This window comes from Hypanus sabinus, chromosome 3 (genome assembly GCF_030144855.1).
Source record: "Hypanus sabinus isolate sHypSab1 chromosome 3, sHypSab1.hap1, whole genome shotgun sequence".
In the NCBI taxonomy this organism is placed as follows: domain Eukaryota; kingdom Metazoa; phylum Chordata; class Chondrichthyes; order Myliobatiformes; family Dasyatidae; genus Hypanus; species Hypanus sabinus.
The window spans coordinates 143,964,856-143,982,949 of NC_082708.1; the positions used below are offsets into that span (position 1 = coordinate 143,964,856).

An 18,094-nucleotide genomic window follows, 5' to 3' on the forward strand; every position below is an offset into this window, starting at 1 on the left:
CAGGGAGGAAGTATAGGAGCCCGAAAACTCCCACTTAGTGATTTAGGATCAGCTTCCCCTCTGCCATCAGATTTCTGAACAATCCGTAAACATTACCTCATTATTCATTGTTCTTTTCACTAATTATTATGTAATTTACAGATTTTGGGTGTCTTGGGACTGTACTGCTGCCATAAAACAGCAAACCACATCATCTCAGAAATATTAATCTGATTCTGATGTGCAGAAACAGAAAATGGAGGGATAATGGGCAGATGGAACAAAGTTGGGGAGGGGATGGGGAAAAGTGAATTAAAGGCATAGCAATCGAATTGGTGAGGTGGATAGGTATGTGGGTGATAGGAGATAGAACCAGGTGAGAAAGCATGATGAGTCTTAGTAAAAAGGAGGGATGGAAAAAGTGAACAATGGGTGAAAAAACCCAGATGGTTGGTGAGAATGGGAAAGGGTTAACAAATTTCACGACACATGCAAATGATAATACACCTGATCCTGGTTCTGGAACATGAGGTAAAAGATGATGACCAAATGAACTCTGTCCCTGTGCTGTCTGGAGAGGTGGGGATGGTGAGAGAAGACAGGAGAAATGGAGGAAATATGTGTGAGGGCTTTTATAACTTTTGCTGCCAACATCCATCCTGCTCCCTAATTTACCCGGACTTGTTCTGAGACTTACTTTACTGGACCGTTTACTTTACTGTTTGTGTTTCAGGAGACAAATTAGCCACTAGTTTCAAAAACTAAGCTCCGGCTCACTCAACTACCTCAACTACACCTTCTCCACAATCGCTCCCTTTTTCTCAGTTTCTCTATTCAAAATATCCATTCCTTCTGAAAGCATATGTTCTCCTTTGCCATAGTTAACGGAGCTCTCACATGCACTTCCCACATGTTTACTCTTGCTCCCCCCTCCTCAGACAGAACAGAGAAAGAGTTTCCTTGGTCTTTACTTTTAATTCCACTGGCCTCCACATCCAGCGTATCATCCATTACTATTTCTATCTCTGTCAGAAAGATCACATTGGGGCATGGGTTGAATGACCCTTGTTATGTCATTTTAGGTTTGTAATGTTATTTCTCAGAATCCGTGATATCTCCAGTTCATTGTTACTATATTCAATTGGTGTCTTTATTGTCTACAGCTGAAACTGGTTGATAAGACCTGCTAATGTACTACATTGATGAAACCTTTAGCGTTGCCATGTAGACTAACCACGGCAAATATCTATATAGTCTGAAAAGAAGCTAGATTTTTATATTGGACCATATAGCCATGAAGCATGCTACATAAAATTGCAGTTGGCACTTTTCCATATTTTCACAATTAGAAGCAAAAAATTTTCAGCTCTCATCCACTAATCATTTTGTTTTCTTTTGTTTTTCAGCTCACCAACATTAGCAAATTGAAAGATTTTCTGTTGGAGCATAGAAAAGATTACATCAATGTCACCAGGTATTACAATTTAAAAAACACATTTCATTTTGGTTTTCCTTATATTATTTTCAACCATTGGCTGATATTAAGATTGTTTGCATTGTTTCTGTTGGTGTGCATGTAGTTCACTAATTTAGTTTGAAAAATGGTGTTGATGGGTTGCCACTCTGTTAAATGTCTGGATATGTTTGGATCAACCATTGCATGCATACACCATCTTCAGAAATAGGTACAATTGCATCATGTACTAAACTTCTAACATGCAATGTATGATGTGGTACTGAATCCCTCAACATTTGGTCATTTAAAAATAGGAACAAGTAATCTTCCTTCCTCTGAAGTTTGGGTTTTGGAAGGCTTTACAGACCATAGTGGTTTGGAACAACTGCATTGGTGAGGTAGGAAGAAACGTACAGAATTTAAAAAATGGAGAAATGGGGTGCTGATGCAGGATCTCAACCTGAAACTTCGACCTCGCCTTTGCTTGCACAGATGAGTTTCAGACTTGTTGAGTTTTTCCAGCCCCTTGTTTTTTTTGCTCTAAAGTGAAGTAATTTTTTGCAATAAACTTAATGACTGAGTCTAAGAAAAAAATCATAATTTAATCTAGGAGAACCTTAAATGAATGGTTATTGAAGTCAGTGTCTCAAAATATAAATTAGAAGGAGAAAGAAATGCCTGAAGGAACAGAACAAGATTATAATGAGCTGGTCCACTCTTGGTTTAACAAATTTCAGCAATTTTGCCAGCAAAGCAAGTTAGAATCCCCACTTTGATTTGGAAGCATTTTTATGCATTTCTTTGTCTTAAGAGAGAAAACCTTTGAAATTGTATTCTGCACATGAGTATAAATTTGCAGATTTTCTTAAAGAAGGAATTGCTCTGGTGCATGTAGTCAGTGAGAGCTGTGGTGGTACCAAAATATTGTTGAAAACCGAGGCATGTTCTCTATTGAGAACCAACTCCCCACCCCATCTGCCACCCAGTCTCCCTTTGTTACAAGTCAATGAGTTTATCAAAGTTCAAAGTAAACTTATTATCGAAGTACATATGCCATCACAAACTACCCTCAAATTCATTTTCTTGCAGACATTCACAGTAGAACAAAGAAATACAATAGAATCAACATAAAACTGCACACAAAGAGTGACAAGCAATCAATGTACAAAAGACCAACTGTACAAATACAAATAATAATGTACTGCTCTGCTGCTATGTTGTGGGTAGTTTATATTAGCAGTTTTCTGTTAAATGCAGTGTTCCATGCTGGAAAGTATGTTTTAGCTTTGGCTAAGATACAGACACACGTTGTCCAACTGAGGAATGTGAGTTAGCCAGTCAAGCTTGTGGGATGTGAAAGAAGGTTCCAGAGAGCTGTGGGGAAGAGTTTTCTGAAGAGCAGGTGCTGTGGAGCAGGACAGAAGGGAAGATGCCACAGAATGCTGTTGGAAAGAGTGTCCCCATTGCAATAAGTGCTTTATGCAGATGAATGACTCCAAGGAAGAAGGGGAAATACTCCAGAGAGAAAGAGAGTTTGCTCAAGATGCTCTTCAAGGGGAGTTTGAAAATGTGGGGGATGTTTTTGCGCAGAATGTGGGTCCAGCAGATGCGTAAGAGATACACCCCTGAATACTCCAGTAGGAGCTCTAACGGTTATGTGCAATTGGACTGGTTTAACTGTAATATGCCTTTTTCTTGTCATTTTTCCCCTATTGTTTGATAAAGCTGAAATTAGCAAGTATTCTTTCTTTATAGTTTTATTTGGTGTATGATCTGTTTTTTGTTGCTGACCGATAATTGTGTATGGACAGTATTTACACAGCATTCACTCAAATGGAGGTATGTTAATTGGAATATCTCATCTTTCTGGTTTGGTTGAACCCCAAATTATACTGACCCTAGATGTATATTGTTTATAAAGGTGGCCTTTTTACCGCTGAGTCCTGTGGCTGTTAGCCGAGTTAGCTATCGAGCTCAAATGAGCACGTTGAGAGGGCTACAATAATAATATTAATAATTCTGTATACAATAATAACATGAGTTGTGAAGTCCTTGAAAGTAAGGCCATAGGCAGTGAAATCAGTCCAATGTTGAGGTGACTGAAGTCATCCATGCTAATTCAAGAACCTGGTTGTTGAACAGCAATAGCTATTCCTGAACCTAGTGATTTGGATCAAAAGTTCCTGTACCTCATTACAGATGGCAGCTGGAAGAAAGGAGCATCATCTGGATGGTTGCTGCTTTCTTGTGGCAGCACTCCTTGTAACTGTGTTCTGTGGTGGGGAGGGCTTTTCCTCTGATGGACCGGGCTGCATCCACAATTTTTTATAAGCTTTTCCATTCCTGGGCATTTCCGGGCCAGGCCATGATGCATCCAGTCAGAATACCCTTTTGCTGTGCATCTATGAAAGTTTGTCAAAGTTTTTGATAACATGCCAAATCTGTGCAAACTTCTAAGAGAATAGAGGTGAAGGCATGCCTTCTTTGTAATGGTAATTAAGTGCTGGTCCCAGGACAGATCCTCTGATATGATAAGGAATTTAAAGTTACTGACCCTTTCCACCTTTGATCCCTATGAATGATGAGCTCTTTGGTTTTGCTGGTGCTGAGTGAGTGAGAGGTTCTTACTGTGGTACCATTCAACCAGATTTTCAGTCTCCCTTCCATATATAACCAGTCCCTTGCCAGTGAGAAAAATGTTAATTCTCTCTGACATTTATCTGTGATCCTGCTTAATGGAAAAAGTTCTGACTTCATTAGCATTTTGAAGAGCTGATGAATGAGTTTCAGTCCAGCTATGATCTGAACATTAGTATGTCCAGAGGCTTTTGGGGATAAATTCAGACTTGGTGGAGCCAAGATAGCCATTTTCTGTGAATTGAGTTTTGTAGGCAGCCAAGCCACAAGGGTTCAGAGAAGAAAGATAGTTAACCTTCATTCTGTACATGTCAATCCCTCCCACATTTACTTAAGTTCTCATCTTGTTCTTTAGAAGTTCATGACAGAACCCCCTGGTTCCTTATGCTATGTGGGTGTTTTTAGCTTGATGACTTTTATGTGTGTGGGCCTTCATTCATCTAGCCGTGTAGAGTCCAAATGCAGTTTCATACTGTTACTTCAGCTGCAATGAGTTAGTCAGCAGAGAACAGAAATATATTCTAGGGCATTGTCTGTATTACTGAGTCCCAAACCCTGTTTGGAATAGTCTACTTCTTCTAAAATGGGTAGAATATTTGACAAAGCAATTTTATCACTTCTGCATTCCAATTGATGTTTACATTCTTGAGCTCTAAGAACAGCTTTGATATTTTTAGCAGCAAACTTATAAGCTTGAGTCCGAGCCTTTTCTAGAGTTGTACAAAATACCAAATGGAAAATTAAAGGTCAATTTTTAAATTTTAAGTTAAAACTTAACTATTAAATAAAGGGATAATAAGGGCATTAATGGCAAAAAGCGAATAAAAAGACTGGTATCAGATAGATTCATTAGTGTAAGACCCTTGAAATCATTCAAAAATCAGTTAAATGCTGAGAAGAGGAAGCTACTGATCTGACTGGATTTCCAACAGCACTTGCCTTTGTACTGTTTCAAATATTCCTCTACTGCTGCAGTCTACTTTCTTTTCTTTCTTTTTCAATCTTTTTATTGAGTTTCATATAAATATAAAAAAACATAACATAATAATGAATAGGTTATGAATACAATAGACTTAAGATTACATTAATAATAGGATAATGATATCCTATTAAACATCAACAACAAAAAAGTACATTAATCAATCAAGTCTATATAATTATATATGAAAAAAAACAAAACTAATCATCAAAAGAAAAAGAAAAAAAAATTAGAAATGTGTGAAAGAAAATATATATATGAAACAAACACTAAACTAAAACTAACATGGGCAATAATAACAGTTTATAAGTATATGATAGTGTCAAAGAACTCCAGAACTCCATACCTGAACAAGAATAAACAAAGAGAAGGTCTGGGAAAGGCCAAATTAATTCATATGAAAATGTCGGATGAACGGTCCCCAAGTTTCTTCAAATTTAATTGACGAGTCAAAAATAGTGCTTCTAATTTTTTCCAAACTCAGATAAGAAATAGTTTGAAAAAGCCACTGAGACGTGGTAGGAGGGTTTACTTCTTTCCAATTTTGTAATATAGACCTTCTGGCCATTAATGTTACAAAAGCAATCATTCGTCTGATTGAAGGAGAAAACTGATTACCATCCTCATTTCGTATACCAAAGATTGCAGTAATAAAATGAGGTTGTAAATCGATGTTCCAAATTGAGGAAATGTTAACAAATATGTCCTTCCAATAGTTATGTAAAGTAGGACATGACCAAAACATGTGGGTCAATGAAGCCACTTCTGAATGACATCTATCACATTGAGGGTTAATATGAGAATAAAATCGAGCAAATTTATCTTTAGACATATAAGCTCTATGTACAATTTTAAATTGTATTAAAGCATGTTTAGCACATATAGAAGAAGAATTAACCATTTGTAAAATTTTTTCCCATTTATCTGTTGGTATATTGTATCGAAGTTCTTTTTCCCATTGTTGTTTAATTCTATCAGACATCTCTGGTTGTATCTTCATAATCATGTTGTAAATAAAAGCTACTAATCCCTTCTGACCAGGATTTAAGGTAAAAATCAAATCTGAGAAATCCGTTGAAGTTGAGTTGGGAAAAGATGGTAAAACTTTATGTAAAAAATTTCTGATTTGTAAATATCTGAAGAAATTAGATTTAGGTAATTTAAATTTATTGGAAAGTTGGTCAAAAGACATCAAAGTACCTTCAAAAAAAAGGTCACGAAAACATTTTATACCTTTCCTTTTCCATATGCTAAAGGCTTGATCTGTCAAGGAAGGTTTAAAGAAAAAATTAAATAAAATAGGGCTATCAAGCACAAAGTTTTTCAAAGTAAAAAATTTCCGAAATTGAAACCAAATTCGTAATGTGTGTTTAATAACAGGATTAGATATCTGTTTATTAAATTTAACTAAATCAGCAGGAAGAGAAGAACCAAGAACAGAGAATAAAGAATATCCCTTTACTTCATTGCATTCCAAATTTACCCACTGCGGACACAATAATGAGTCCAAATCTAATTTCCAATACGTTAGGTTACGAATATTATTCGCCCAATAATAAAATCTAAAGTTAGGCAAAGCTAAACCACCATCTTTTTTAGATTTTTGTAATTGCCTTTTACTTAACCTGGAGTTTTTGTTTTGCCACACAAATGAGGAAATTTTTGAATCAATGTTGTCAAAAAAGGATTTAGGAATAAAAATTGGTAAGGCTTGAAATAAATATAAAAATTTCGGTAAAATCATCATTTTAATAGCATTAATCCGACCAACTAATGATAAGAATAAGGGAGACCATCTTGTAGTAAGATGTTGTATTTGAAGAAGCATAGGTAAAAAATTCAGTCTAAATAAATCTTTATATTTCTTGGTAATTTTTATACCTAAATAGGTAAAATTATCAGTAACAACTTTAAATGGAATCCTGTCATTCAATAAAGTTTGCGCATTTAAAGGGAATAATTCACTCTTATCTAAGTTTAATTTATAACCAGAAAAACTACCAAATTGAGCCAACAAGGATAAAATAGTGGGAATAGATCTATCAAGATCAGAAATATATAACAGCAAATCATCAGCATAGAGTGATAATTTATATAATTTCTCATTACGAGTAATACCAAAAATATTAGGAGATTCACGAATAGCAATGGCTTAAGGTTCTAACGCAATATTAAATAATAAAGGACTTAAAGGACAACCTTGTCTCGTACCACGAGATAATTGAAAAAAGGAGGATCTATAATTATTTGTAAGAACAGAAGCAACAGGTTTATAGTATATTAGTTTAATCCATGATATAAAATTAGGACTAAAATTAAAATTTCTCAATGCATTAAATAAATATGTCCATTCAACTCTATCAAAGGCTTTTTCAGCATCTAATGAGATAACACATTCTGGGACTGTGGGTGATGAAGTATGAATTATATTAATCAATTTTCTAACATTAAAAAAAGAATACCGATTCTTAATGAAACCAGTTTGATCTTCTGAAATAATCTGTGGTAATACCTTTTCTAATCTAGTGGCTAAAATTTTTGTAAGAATCTTAGAATCTACATTTAATAATGATATAGGGCGATAAGATGTACATAAAGTAGGATCTTTATCTTTTTTAAGAATTAGAGAGATAGTAGCTTCATAAAAAGACTGAGGTAATCTCTTCTTAGCAAATGCATCGTTAAAGATTTCACATAACCAAGGGGAAAGCAAAGAAGAAAAAGTTTTGAAAAATTCTACAATATAACCATCAGGGCCAGGAGCTTTCCCTGAATTCATTGATGAGACAGCCTCACCTATTTCAGCCATAGAGATAGGAGCATCAAACAAGCTACGATCTTCACCAATCAGTTTAGGAATATTCAAATTGTTAAAAAAAATTATCCATCATGGACAGATCACCATCAAATTCTGATTGATATAAAGATTTATAAAAATCTTGAAAAGTATTATTGATTTCTTTATGATCAGTGGTTAAATTATCATCTTGTTTACGAATTTTAATAATCTGTCGCCTGGTCGAAATAGCTTTTAATTGATTAGCTAACAGTTTACCAGTTTGATCACTGTGAATATAGAATTGAGCTCTAGTCCTAATTAATTGATTTTCAATTGAAGAAGATAATAATAAACTATGTTCCATTTGAAGCTCAACTCTCTTCTTATAAAGTTCTATGGTAGGAGTCACGGAATAAATCTTATCAATTTCCTTAATTTTATCCACTAATAAAGCAATATCTAAATATCTTTGTTTCCTTTTACCAGCGGAATACGAAATAATTTGTCCACGGATAAAAGCCTTAAAAGAGTCCCAAAGTATTCCTCTGTCAATTTCTTCAGTATAGTTTGTTGAGAAAAACAAATCAATTTGCTGTTTTATATAGGTGACAAATTCTGGGTCTTGAAGCAGAGTAGCATTAAGTGTCCAAGATCTAACATTATTGGAAAAGTCCGGAATCTTAATAGATAACTTCAAAGGTGCATGATCCGAAATAGTAATAGAATCATATTTACAATCAATAACATCCGTTAATAACCGATGATCAATAAGAAAGTAATCAATTCTAGAATAACTATGATATACATGTGAAAAAAATGAAAATTCTTTATTTTTAGGGTTCAAAAACCGCCATATTTCTGTAATTCCCGAATCAACCATAAAAGAATTAATAAATAAGGCTGATCTATTCGGAAGAGTTCGAATAGGTTTAGATCTATCCATCAAAGGATTCAAACAACAATTAAAATCTCCACCCATTATCAACATATACATTCAGATTAGGAAGGGAAGTAAATAAACGTTTAAAAAATTCAGGGCAGTCAAAATTTGGGGCATAAATATTAACTAGAACCACTTTCCGATTGAAAAGTGAACCAGTTATCAACAAAAATCTGCCCTGTGGATCAGAAATAATTTCGTGATGTGTAAACAAAATTGAGGGGTCTATAAAAATAGACACACCCCTAATTTTAGCAGTACAATTCGAATGAAATTGTTGACCCTTCCAGAACCTAAAAAAACGTTGATTATCCTCCCTCCTAATATGGGTTTCCTGTGCAAAAATAATATTAGCGTTCAATCTATGGAATACCTTAAATATTTTTTTACGTTTAATCGGATGATTTAAACCATTAGTATTCCAAGAGATAAAATTAATAGATTTATCCATCATGCCAATATTAGTTGTGTATATCATAATAGGTTAAAAAGACACATAACCCATAATTTAGGAAAAAGGAAAATAGATTCAGGAGCAACCGGAGAACATGACACCTCAACAATATTAATAATTTAAAGTTGGCCCATAAACTAAAAGCAGAAAAAAACGCAAAAGCATGAAAAAAGATCCCCACCCCCTCCCCCCACCCTTCGAAAAAAAGCCAAGCGGCAGGCGCATAATCTAACACTAACCTTACCCCCATTTCAAGATGGCAGCTCCATAAAAAGTTTAAAAAAAAACTATGTAACACCCATATTTAAATATAGGGTTGCAAAAAGAAAATATATGTCAATCAGAAAGAGAAAACTAATATAATAAAACAAACAATCTTTAACAAAAAAAAATAAACATCAAAATTTAAGAGTGTAATATACCTTTAAAAAAATTTCATATATAAATGCAAGAAAGATGACGTTTCAAAAGCAAAGACTTATGGGAAGAAGAAACGACATTTTGAAAAAGCCATCTTACAAAATATAAATGTAGATTCAACAATCTATTAAAAAAGTTTAATAATAAAAAAATACCAAAATAGGATCAAAAAAGATTCAATAAACACTACAATATATATAAAAAAAACTAAAAAAAATTCAAAACATTCGTCCCATTTCTAAGTACAGGCAAACAAATAAATGTTTATAAAAAGCAGAGTCTTATGGGAAGAAGAAACGACATCTTGAAAAAAGTAAATCATTATTACAAGATATAGATGTATATATCTGAAACAGAAAAAAGAATAAAAAAAATATTATAAAAGTTAAGAAAGCATCCATAAAACAGTGATAATAGTGAAAAATAAGAGCCAGACCCGTAGAACGGGATAGAAAGTTATAACCCAACTTCGTAGGTTACTTAAAATGAGATGGCACCCTCTCTCCGAGGAATCTTCAACATGACACCTAGTTCAAGTTGCACTAGAAGATCTATATTCTTCAACAAATTTCTTCGCTTCTTCCGGTGTTTTGAAAAATTGCTGACTGTTGTCGTTTAACGTAATTCTGAGCTTCGCTGGATACATTAAAGCTTGTTTAAGGCCAATCGAATAAATCTCTGCCATCACTGGTTTAAAAGCGATTCTTGATTTCATTACATCATAAGAATAATCTTCAACAATTCGGAATGAATTGGTGTTATAAGAAATCATGCCTTTTTTACGAGCTAATCGAATTAAAAGCTCTTTCTCCCGAGGATAATGAAGGCGAACAATCACCGCTCGTGGTTTATCAGACAGAGCCGAAAATCTCGCAACTCTGTGAACACGATGGATAACAGGTTTAGCTTGCAAACCTTCAGCACTGAAAGTTTCCCATAGTAATTTAGAGAAAAATTCAGTTAATTCACCGGACTCAACTTTTTCGGGAAACCCGATGATACGCAAATTCTGTCTACGAGATCGATTTTCGAGATCAGTAATTTTAAACTTATACTGATCCATAGTTTTAGCATTCGACTCTACCTTCTTCTCCAACGCTTCAATTGTGTCTACTTTTGCACAAATGGATTTTTCAAGAGTCGCGATCTTATCTTCATGCCGCTGAATGTCCGATGCCTGCGATTGAAGTTTAATTTCAAGCGATCTATCAGCTTCTTCAAGTTCGGATATTTTCCTGGTAAGTTTATTTTCCAAACTTGTCAGTCTGCTTCCCAATCTACCATCCAATCTGCCTTCCAGACTCGAAAGTTTAATATCCAGTTTAGCGTCCAAAAGAGTAGAGATTGCGTCGATGGATACAGGTTCCTTAGACGATTTCTTGCTTGTAGCCATTTTAAGTTTGTCGAGATTAGATCAAATATTATTTTAGGAAGAAAAAGTTAATCAAAAGTATCAACCCATGTGATTAAATTTGAAAAGATTTAATTAAGGGGTGATTATAGTTGAAAAAATGAAGAGCGCCTAAAGGCAGATGTTTACGTCGCCATCTTGAAACTCCACCCCGCTGCAGTCTACTGATGATGCCGCAGGACTGTCCTGTTTGTTGATCATGCTGTCACCATTTGTTGAGTAAACTAAAGCTAAAGTGTCTGACAGTGAATGGATATGTGATCTTGGAAGATGCATATGAGAAGGAAAAGTACCTCATACATATCATTTAGAAAATGCAACATTAAAAAGGCATTTAGGCCAATTCGAACAAGCAGGGAATGGTGGGATGCAGAACTAGGTGCAAACAGATTTGCAGTTTAAGTAGCCATCACGTTTGGCACAAACATCATCGGTCCATGGTTCCTTTGCTATACTGTTCTATGTTCAATCATTAGTCAACTTGTTTAGATAAAAGCAAATGAGTTGAATCTCAGTTTGCAAGGCAAGTATGGTTTCTGTCAGCTCATAAGGTAACAGAAAGAAAATTTGAAACTGTGACCCAATTGACAATGAAAGTTTTCATTTCCAGTTGTAATCAACGCTAACAAAGGGGCAGGCAACCTACTTGCCCTCAAGAAACAGGTTGGCCATTTAATTAGCATAGTATGGCTGCACTTCATTGGATTATTCTATTGTTAATTTAACAGCCAGACTAGTAGGTGGCAATCAAAAGTCAGCTCATGAGTGTGTTTACAGTGTTAAACCACACCAGCTTGCATAAGAATGATACTAGGTGCAACATGCTACTAATAATTCTTTCACCAAGCAATTTATCTATTTCTCTTAAATATATGTAAGGGGTTTCTTCTTTATGTTACTGCGTTTGTTAATCAAAATGGCTTCTTTGTTATGGTAACTGGTGAGAGAGTGCTTTCTCTCACAGCTTGTTTGGGTTATAATTACTGATAATGAGAATTGTATTCATTTGTTAACCAATTGGGATAGATGTTATTCTTTCTTGTGAGTCTGTAAGCTGGTGTTGCGCGAGCTTTTGGGGGGTTGGAAGGGAGATTGCGAGGAAGGCTGACGTGCTGGATGCACTCTGGTTGACCACCGAGGTTGGTCCCAGGCGGCCAGTCGAGGAGGTCGGAGAAGATTGAATAGTGGACCGAAGGCTTCAATGGTTGAGCTCCCACAGTTGTGCACAAATTGACTGGACTCTGATAAGTTTTGGCGCCTTTTCTTTCCTTTCTTTTCTTTTATATATAATATATAGTATCGCTATTAATCACCTAGATCTGGTAAGATTTATAAAGTGTATTCTGTAAACGTTCATGGTGTGCAGTTTGATATTGTGTGTGCGAGTTTGTACCAGTGTGCATTTCACAGCATCCACGCATACGGGAGACACGGTTTGGCGGGTGGACGGATTTTCCCTGGACATACACCAGCCGATCGCGTGAGCGTTATATATACTTCTTTTGAATTACTTCCACTTCAATCTGCAGCATGTAAATTTCCTCTTTAACAATGGACTGTTAAATCACATGAATCGACTGAAGAACCCGGACCAGTCAGGTGTAGCACCTTTAAGGCTCATCGCCATGGTCAGGTGTGTTGCAGGAAAGGGGAATCCAAGCCAGGCTGAAATGCAGAGGGATAAGGCCTCCTCACCCAGCATCTTGTTGGCAATGTGCAGTTACTGGAGAATGAAATTGTGGATCTGAACGCAAGACTGCTTTATCAGAGACAGATGAAAAACATCTCAATTGTTTTTGTTTCGGAACTTGGTTATCTACAGACACGACGAATGCAGCTGTCAAACCAGAAACCAAATGGAATGGACTGCTGACTCGTGTATGGCAAAAGTACAAAGCATGCCTTTTATGGTCATTTTTCATTGGTGCTCTGACGTGAAGATTCTGTCGAACTCATGTTCCCCTGTCTTGGAACACCTACTGATCAAATGTAGTTCTCGTCCACGATCCTGACGGCAGTTTATGTACAGTCGGCTCTCCTTTTCTGCGAGGGAATGGTTCCAGGACCTCCCACGGATACCAAAAAACACAGATGCTCAAGTCCCTTATATAAAATGGAGTAGTATTTGTATATATCCTACGCACATCCTCCTATATACTTTAAATCATCTCTAGGTTACTTATAATACCTAATACAATGTAAATGGTATGTAAATAGTTGTTGTACTGCAATATTTAGGGAATATTGACTAGGAAAAAAACCCTACATGTTCCTCTCATTCACAAGTAGCGAATGAACGAGACACGAGGCAGACAATGATCAAACAACGAGTAAAACTTTTAATCATCTCTAGATTACAGAATTTATAACACCTAATTCAATGGAAGTGCTATGTAAATAATTGTTACACTGTCTTGTTTAGGGAATATTGACAAGAAAAAATACTGTACATATTCCTCTTGCTCACAACACAAGCAGCGAACGAACGAGATGCTGAATCTCCCATGATCTTTACATTCTTGAGGCTGTAGCCTTTTGCATAGCCAGCTAGCCATTCCTTACCAGCCTTAAACTCTTTTCTCTCGCTCTCATCAACCCTGTCACAGTAGTGCTCATAGAGACTGAGCTTTTTCACATATAATTTGGCCATTGACAGGATATGCTTCTGTGACATGTCCTCTAGCCACACACTTAATGCTTTCTCGGTCTTTGCAAGCACTTTATCACGAACCAGAGAGACCATTTTTGCTGTTGTAGGGGCAGCACTAACGCTTCCACGAATTTCAGCTTCTTTTTGCCTTATTGTGCAAATGCTCGATTCGTTCTTACCAACCTTACGGCCCACTTTGGAAAGCGGCATGCCACTTTTCAAAAAGTCTAATATTTCTACTTTCTTGACGAGAGATAGCACTTTACGCTCCCTCTTAGCCTTTGAGGAATTACTTTGACCACATAATTGCTTTTTGGGAGCCATTTTTTCACAGGAACAAAGCAAACGAGCGAGATGCAAGATGCGAGGTGAACGGTGTCTGAGCAACTTGCCCAGACCACATTCTGGTAAATCAGGTCACTTTGTGCCTTGTTCAAGCACTCATGTAGACATCTGAATCGAAAATACTTGCCCATCCATTGAAATGTTCTCACAACCAATGATCTTACTTGAAGGACTCTTTATCTTGTTAACTCATGTTCTTGTTTTTTATTGCTATTTACTTATATTTGCATTTGCACAGTTTCTTGTCTTCTGCACTCTAGCTGATCTTTCATTGATCTTGTTTGAGTTATTATTTTATAGTTTTGCTGAGTATGCCTGCAGGAAAATGAATCTCAGAGTTATATATGGTGACAAAGATATACTTTGATAATAAAATTTACTTTGAAGTTTATTTTCTTTGTTAATGATCTTCAACACCTCACCACCCCATTCCACCACATCTTACCCATTCACACCCACCCAATCCCTGATCTTTCCAGAACCTATGAGATATTCTTCTAATTTGTCTTTCCTTCAAATCCTTCTCATCAGGTTTCCTAATTTCACAACCATTTTTTTGTCCTCACCAATATTTCCATCTAACCACTCCCCCTCACCCCATGCTGCACACTCCACTTGCTTAAAAAAAAAGCCCAGAAACTCACTCTGAGTTTAGATTCCGGCTTTTGTCACTCTGGTCTGCAGTCAACATAAACATTTACAGGGGCACAACTGAGAACATCCTGACTGGCTTCATCACTGCCTGGTACCTCCCTTAATCTCAGGATTCTGCAGAGAGTGGTGCGGACAGCCCAGTGCATCTTCCCATGATTCAGGACAGTTACAAAGGCAGGTTTTGAAAAAGGCCCGAAGGATCATTAGGGACCCAAGTCACCCCAACCACAATATATTCCAACTGCTACCATCTGGGAAACAGTAGCACAGCATAAAAGCCAGGACAGCTTCTTACACCAGGCCATCAGACTGATGAACTCACACTGAATTGAGTGTATTTCTATGTTACATGGACTGTTCTATTTATTATAAATTACTATGATTGCACATTGCACATTTAGATGGAGATGTAACATATGTGAAGAATGTAAGAAATAAAATCAATTCAAAAACTTCGAAAGACAATCTGCTGGAGGAACTCAACGCGTCAGGGTGGCATCTCTGGAAGCAGAGGGATATTCAGTTCTTTCAGATCAAAACCCTGCATCAGGTTCAAATAATACCAACCTGGTTAACTGAATAGTTTGCTGCACAACTTAACTGTACTTGTATTGAAGCAGAAATTTATTACAAAAGTCACCCCCTAAGGTTTCTCACTTGTGAGCTCTTTTTCTTCCTTGCTTGGTTTTAGTTCTGCCAAATAGCAGTGTTTTCCTACTTAAATATTTTCAAAATTAGTGCTTAATTGGGAGCAGCTCACTTTAAAAGAAATGTTAAATCTGACATAAACTATTTGGACCATCTGTGCAAACAGTTTTATCTGAGTGAGCCATCTACTATAATTTGAATCTTTTGCTACACTATAATGAGGCATATTACAGAAGATTGAAGAGGCGTATGGTATTATTTGTCAAAAATCTTGTCTTATTGTTAGAGCTTTATTGTCATTGTTGAGGACAACGAGCTTGCAATGCTATCCCTTCTGTGCAAAACAGCATCCTGGCAGTTCAATTACTAAAAACACAATGACTAAAGTAATATCTGAGTTATTTAGAATGGCATCTAAGTTACACCTGAATTAAAAACCAGCAACTCTAAAAACTCAAAGAAACAGTGGCTGTCCCATTCAAATGTTGCACATGCCCATGTTATAAAATACAATGATTAAATATAAAATAGCTTCAAGAATCAAAGCTGAAATTTAAAAAAACAAAGAGCCCTGAAATTAAAGGAAGTTAGCTGCCCTATTTAAACACAAATATTGTGCATACCCTCAGCTCAGGGCTAACATCCCTGACTAGACAAACAAAATTGTCATGGAAACAGCAGCAAAGAATCCTACCTCTGAGTGTGATGGTATTCCTGTGTCTCCATCTGGGACTTGCATGACTTAGAGTAAAATGAGAGGAAGCTACTGACCTGATGAAGGAAGCCGTGAACGGCGTCAGAGATGGAGAGCCTTCATTGCTGCCATAAACCCCAGTGGCATGATGGGCAAAAGAAGAAACATTGCACATGCCCATGTATTGCACTTAGTGATTGGTAGTAGTGCCTATGGATCTTAGGCAGGTTGGGGGGTCATTGTTCAGTTGCACAATAGCCCTGGGCACAAATCTATTTTTCAGTCTGGGATGTCCCTACAGAGGCATTACTCTATCTTCTGCCGGATGGTAGGAGGTGAACTGGAGATTACTGGAAAGGGATGAGTCCATCATGATGTTGCAAGCCTGCTGTAACCAGCATGAGTTGTAGTTGGTTTCCATGTTTGCTAGTTGTGTCCCAGTGCAGTCCTGATTACTCGCTGAAATGCTTTTTGATTGATGTTGTTGCAGCTAGTGTACCATACTGTCATGCAGTAGATCAGTATGTTCTCAATGGCATGTCAGTAAATGTTTTTGAGGCAGATTTGCTGTCTTTGAACTCTTGAGATAGTATAGGCCATTCCCTGCCATCATGGAGGTGTTGGTGGTCCAAGGGAGCTTCTCTGTGTTGTTCACTCCCAAGAACTTAAAGCTGGAGACCCTTTCCACTACTTCACCATTTATGAGAAGTAGACCTTTTTGTTGATAATCATTTCTTTTTTTTGATGTTGAATGAGAGGTTACGATTATTGCACCATTCGGACAGTTTCTGCACCTCCTCTGTGTGTGCCGTTTCATTGTAATTTGTAATTAATCTATTATTGCAGTGTTGTCTGCAAATTTGATGTGGAGTTGGTGGCATAGGCAATGGCACAGTCATGAGTGTAAAGTCATATCCCTGTGGTGTATTGCTTTTCAGGGTCAGGTTGATGTGTACTTGCCTAGTCTGGGTGTGATTGGTAAAAAAGTCCAGAATCCAGTTGCAGATTGATGTATTGAGCCCCATATGGTGGTGTTTAATAGTTGACTTGTTGGGGAGTATGGTGTTGAAGGCAAAATTGTAGTCAATAAAAAGCATTTTGGCATAGGTGTCCTTATGGTCCAGGTGTTCCAGTATGATGTGGAGAGAGATGAAGATGGCATACACGAGGAAATCTGCAGATGCTAGAAATTCAAGCAACACACACAAAATGATGGTGGAAAGCAGCAGACCAGGCAGCATCTATATTGCTTCTTCCTATAGATGCTGCCTGGCCTTCTGCGTTCCACTAGCATTTTGTATGTGTTGTCTGATGAAGGTGGCATCTCCATTTAATCTGTTTGCCTTATAGGCAAACTAGCGATGGTCCAGAGTAGCAGGGATGATGTTCTTAATGTGGGAGCATAACCAGTCTCTCCAGGCTCTGGGGGGGTGAGTACAACCAGACTGTAATTACTGAGGCATGTTACCAGTGAGTGCTTTCAGATTGGTGTGATGGTTGATGTTTTGAAGCACAGCAAGACAATTCATTCCTTGGGACCTACCCAGGCTCGCTGACTGGTCCAGCTGCTCTGCATGTGTTGATAGAATGGAGAGAGAGTACTTCTCACTTTGTGCACTCAGTGTCAGCACTGTATCCTCCTCGGCTGTGAAGGCCTTCATCAATGGTTCATTGGTGTCTCATCAAACTGTGTAAAGAAGTTGTTTATCTCCTCAGCTAGTGTGGCATCACTGTTTGCAAAACAGGAAATCTTTCCTTTATAGTCAGTAATGGACTTGATGCCTTCCCACCTGCATCGGGATTGGTGGTGTTATTTGTTGTTTGTATCTGTACTTGGCGATTTTAATGCCTCTTTTAAGGTTTGATCTGGCTTTGCTTTATGCTGCAGTGTCACTGGGTCTTTAAATGCAAGAGCTGAGCATGTTCCAAACTTTGTTCATCCGTGGCTTCTGATGCGGGAATACATGGATGTTTTTATTACTGGTGACATTGTCTACACAAAATACGATAAAATGTATGACCGTGGCTGTGTATTCCTCAAAATCAAT

General features: G+C 36.9%; 1 protein-coding gene across 1 annotated transcript in view; it reads left to right on the forward strand.

The window, feature by feature from the left end:
- Positions 1–18,094, forward strand: part of stx18 (syntaxin 18) — a 198,238-nt gene that overhangs the window by 78,157 nt on the left and 101,987 nt on the right. The window contains exon 2 of the mRNA XM_059965274.1: positions 1,386–1,453. Within this exon, the coding sequence (XP_059821257.1) occupies positions 1,386–1,453 (68 nt within the window). The remainder of the gene's footprint in view (positions 1–1,385; positions 1,454–18,094) is intronic.